The sequence below is a fragment of the Puccinia triticina genome, chromosome 14A (genome assembly GCF_026914185.1).
Source record: "Puccinia triticina chromosome 14A, complete sequence".
Taxonomy (NCBI): domain Eukaryota; kingdom Fungi; phylum Basidiomycota; class Pucciniomycetes; order Pucciniales; family Pucciniaceae; genus Puccinia; species Puccinia triticina.
Genome location: NC_070571.1, coordinates 3,923,675 through 3,925,647, shown reverse-complemented (window position 1 = coordinate 3,925,647; position 1,973 = coordinate 3,923,675). Strand labels below are relative to the sequence as shown.

Genomic DNA, 1,973 nt, shown 5'->3' with positions numbered 1-1,973 from the left:
GGATCGGGAGCGGATGGGTCTTGCTGAGTGCGGGGTTCTTCCTCTCCGGGACTACGGCCGGGGGAGGGGCAGATCGATGGGCGGCGGCCGCCGAGGGCGGGGCAGCCAGCGAGTGGCGCCGCTGCCGTGCGGGGTCGACCTGCTGGCGATCATACAGCCGCGAGCTGTCGGGGTTCTTGGGCCGGTTGAGTCTGCTGAGCTCCTTCCAGTCCAGCCTCTTGTCATACTCCACTCGCTTCTGCGCTGTAACACGGCCCCAAGGATCGTCAGATCTACTCATGCACTGGTCATAACAAGTCACTCACGATCAATCAAAGTCTCATACGCATCGGCTAGCTTTTTGAAATGGATCTCAATGAACCGGTCCCCTGGATCAAATCTTCGAGGATGATACTTCAGCGACTATGAGATGGGCGGGAGGCACGCCAAAAATCAGCCTGCAGTTCCTCATGAACACATGGTAAGGGGGCAACAATCCTCCTCTCCCGTTGCACTCGACGGAAGGAGCGAACAGGAGACATACCTCTTTCCGATACGCAAACAAGATCTCATCGGAGCTTGCAGTCCTCGGTAAGTGGAGCAGCGAGTACGCAGTTTCAGACTCCATTGTTCTTCGAGGAAGCGTAGATACGTATTTCGGAGTGTCTGTCTGTATTGATTTATATCTGAAGTTATGAAGGAAGAGCGAAACATATCAGCAACTTTTGTCTGTTAGGAGGAAAAGGAGAGGAATTCTTGTAAATAGCCAAGATAGGTAAGAGTGAGGGGACATTCACACTGTGGCTGGTGAAAGTGAGTTCTCCTTCTTCTTGCTGAAAAGAGAGATGATGCACAGGGGCTGGCTTGCCCAGAAAGGAGCGAAGACACAATTAGGAAAGAGTACACGTATTTGTATGGACGAATGAGAGTAGCGTTTGGACAAACAGGCCGATGACGGCGTCGAGAGGCACAACAGCTGATATGTGGAAAAGGAAAAGGAGCGCAAAGACTGATTTAGGAACAAAACTACACAGTAGTCGGGCGGATCAAGCAAGTATTTATGTGGAGGGGTGTGTATGTTCCGGGAGGACTGCCGGGCGGGCACAGGCGCATCTACGAAGCTGGCTTCAGCGAGCAGGTTTTTTGGAGGAGGTTGGGTGAAAGGAATGTCCTACTGAAGCAAGAGAAAGGATGTGTCTTTGCGAGAAAGGGGAGGGACAGTCGGTGGCGGGGAGGCACGCTGGCCTATCTATACCACCCGGCGCAGGGGCACGCAATGGCGGGCAGTGAAGGTGCAGTGTGTGGGGATGCTGGAAAGACGGATGCGAAAGAAAATCTAGTTGGGGGTTTGGCTTTGGAGCATACTTGGATTCTGAAGGTGGGTCCCAGGGGAGATCTGGGGAGATGACAGACGCAATGTTGCAGATGGCTGGATGGGATAGATAAGGAATATGATCGACAACGTTGTGATGCATACCTATTTCTTGTGGGCAGCCCGAGCCTGCAACCTGCCTCCAGTCAGAGACGGAAGCTTCTGAGGCCGAGCAGCCGGGCCGAGAAGAGCGCGTCAACGATCGCTACCCCACTCGTCTGGCCAGATCCAATCGGGTCAAGCTCTCGATCAACGACCCGACAATCCCCTCATCGATCCGAGCCGAGCTTGTCCATATGTGTGATCCCTTCCAAAAACGTGTGCAGACGTGGGCCCTGAGCGATAAGATAATTAAGGTTAGCATGGCCCGCACCTGCCCGCACACGAGCGATTAGAGTTACGGTTTGCATACATACCCCTTGGAGAAGACGGAGACGACGACCGACGAGTGGGCAACCCAGCTGGCCGAGGGCTTCGAATTTATGCCAGCCCGGCCGCCGACCTCATGACCATGGGGAGAGAGAGCGGTCAACAGAGAGAGAGTTGCCCTGTATAGGTGGGGTTACGTATGTATGCGCTGATCGGGGAGAAGTCTACAAAAACGTGCGAATGGATTCGGCCA

The 1,973-nt window shown here is 54.2% G+C and overlaps 1 protein-coding gene across 1 annotated transcript; it reads left to right on the top strand.

The window, feature by feature from the left end:
• Positions 1-1,255: 1,255 nt before the first annotated feature.
• Positions 1,256-1,746, top strand: PtA15_14A358 (uncharacterized protein; the record flags this gene model as incomplete). The annotated part of the gene is made up of 2 exons (XM_053163065.1): positions 1,256-1,357; positions 1,474-1,746. 2 exons carry the CDS (start codon positions 1,256-1,258, stop codon positions 1,744-1,746), a joined length of 375 nt encoding a protein of 124 aa, XP_053027029.1.
• Between the last annotated feature and the right edge of the window lie 227 nt (positions 1,747-1,973).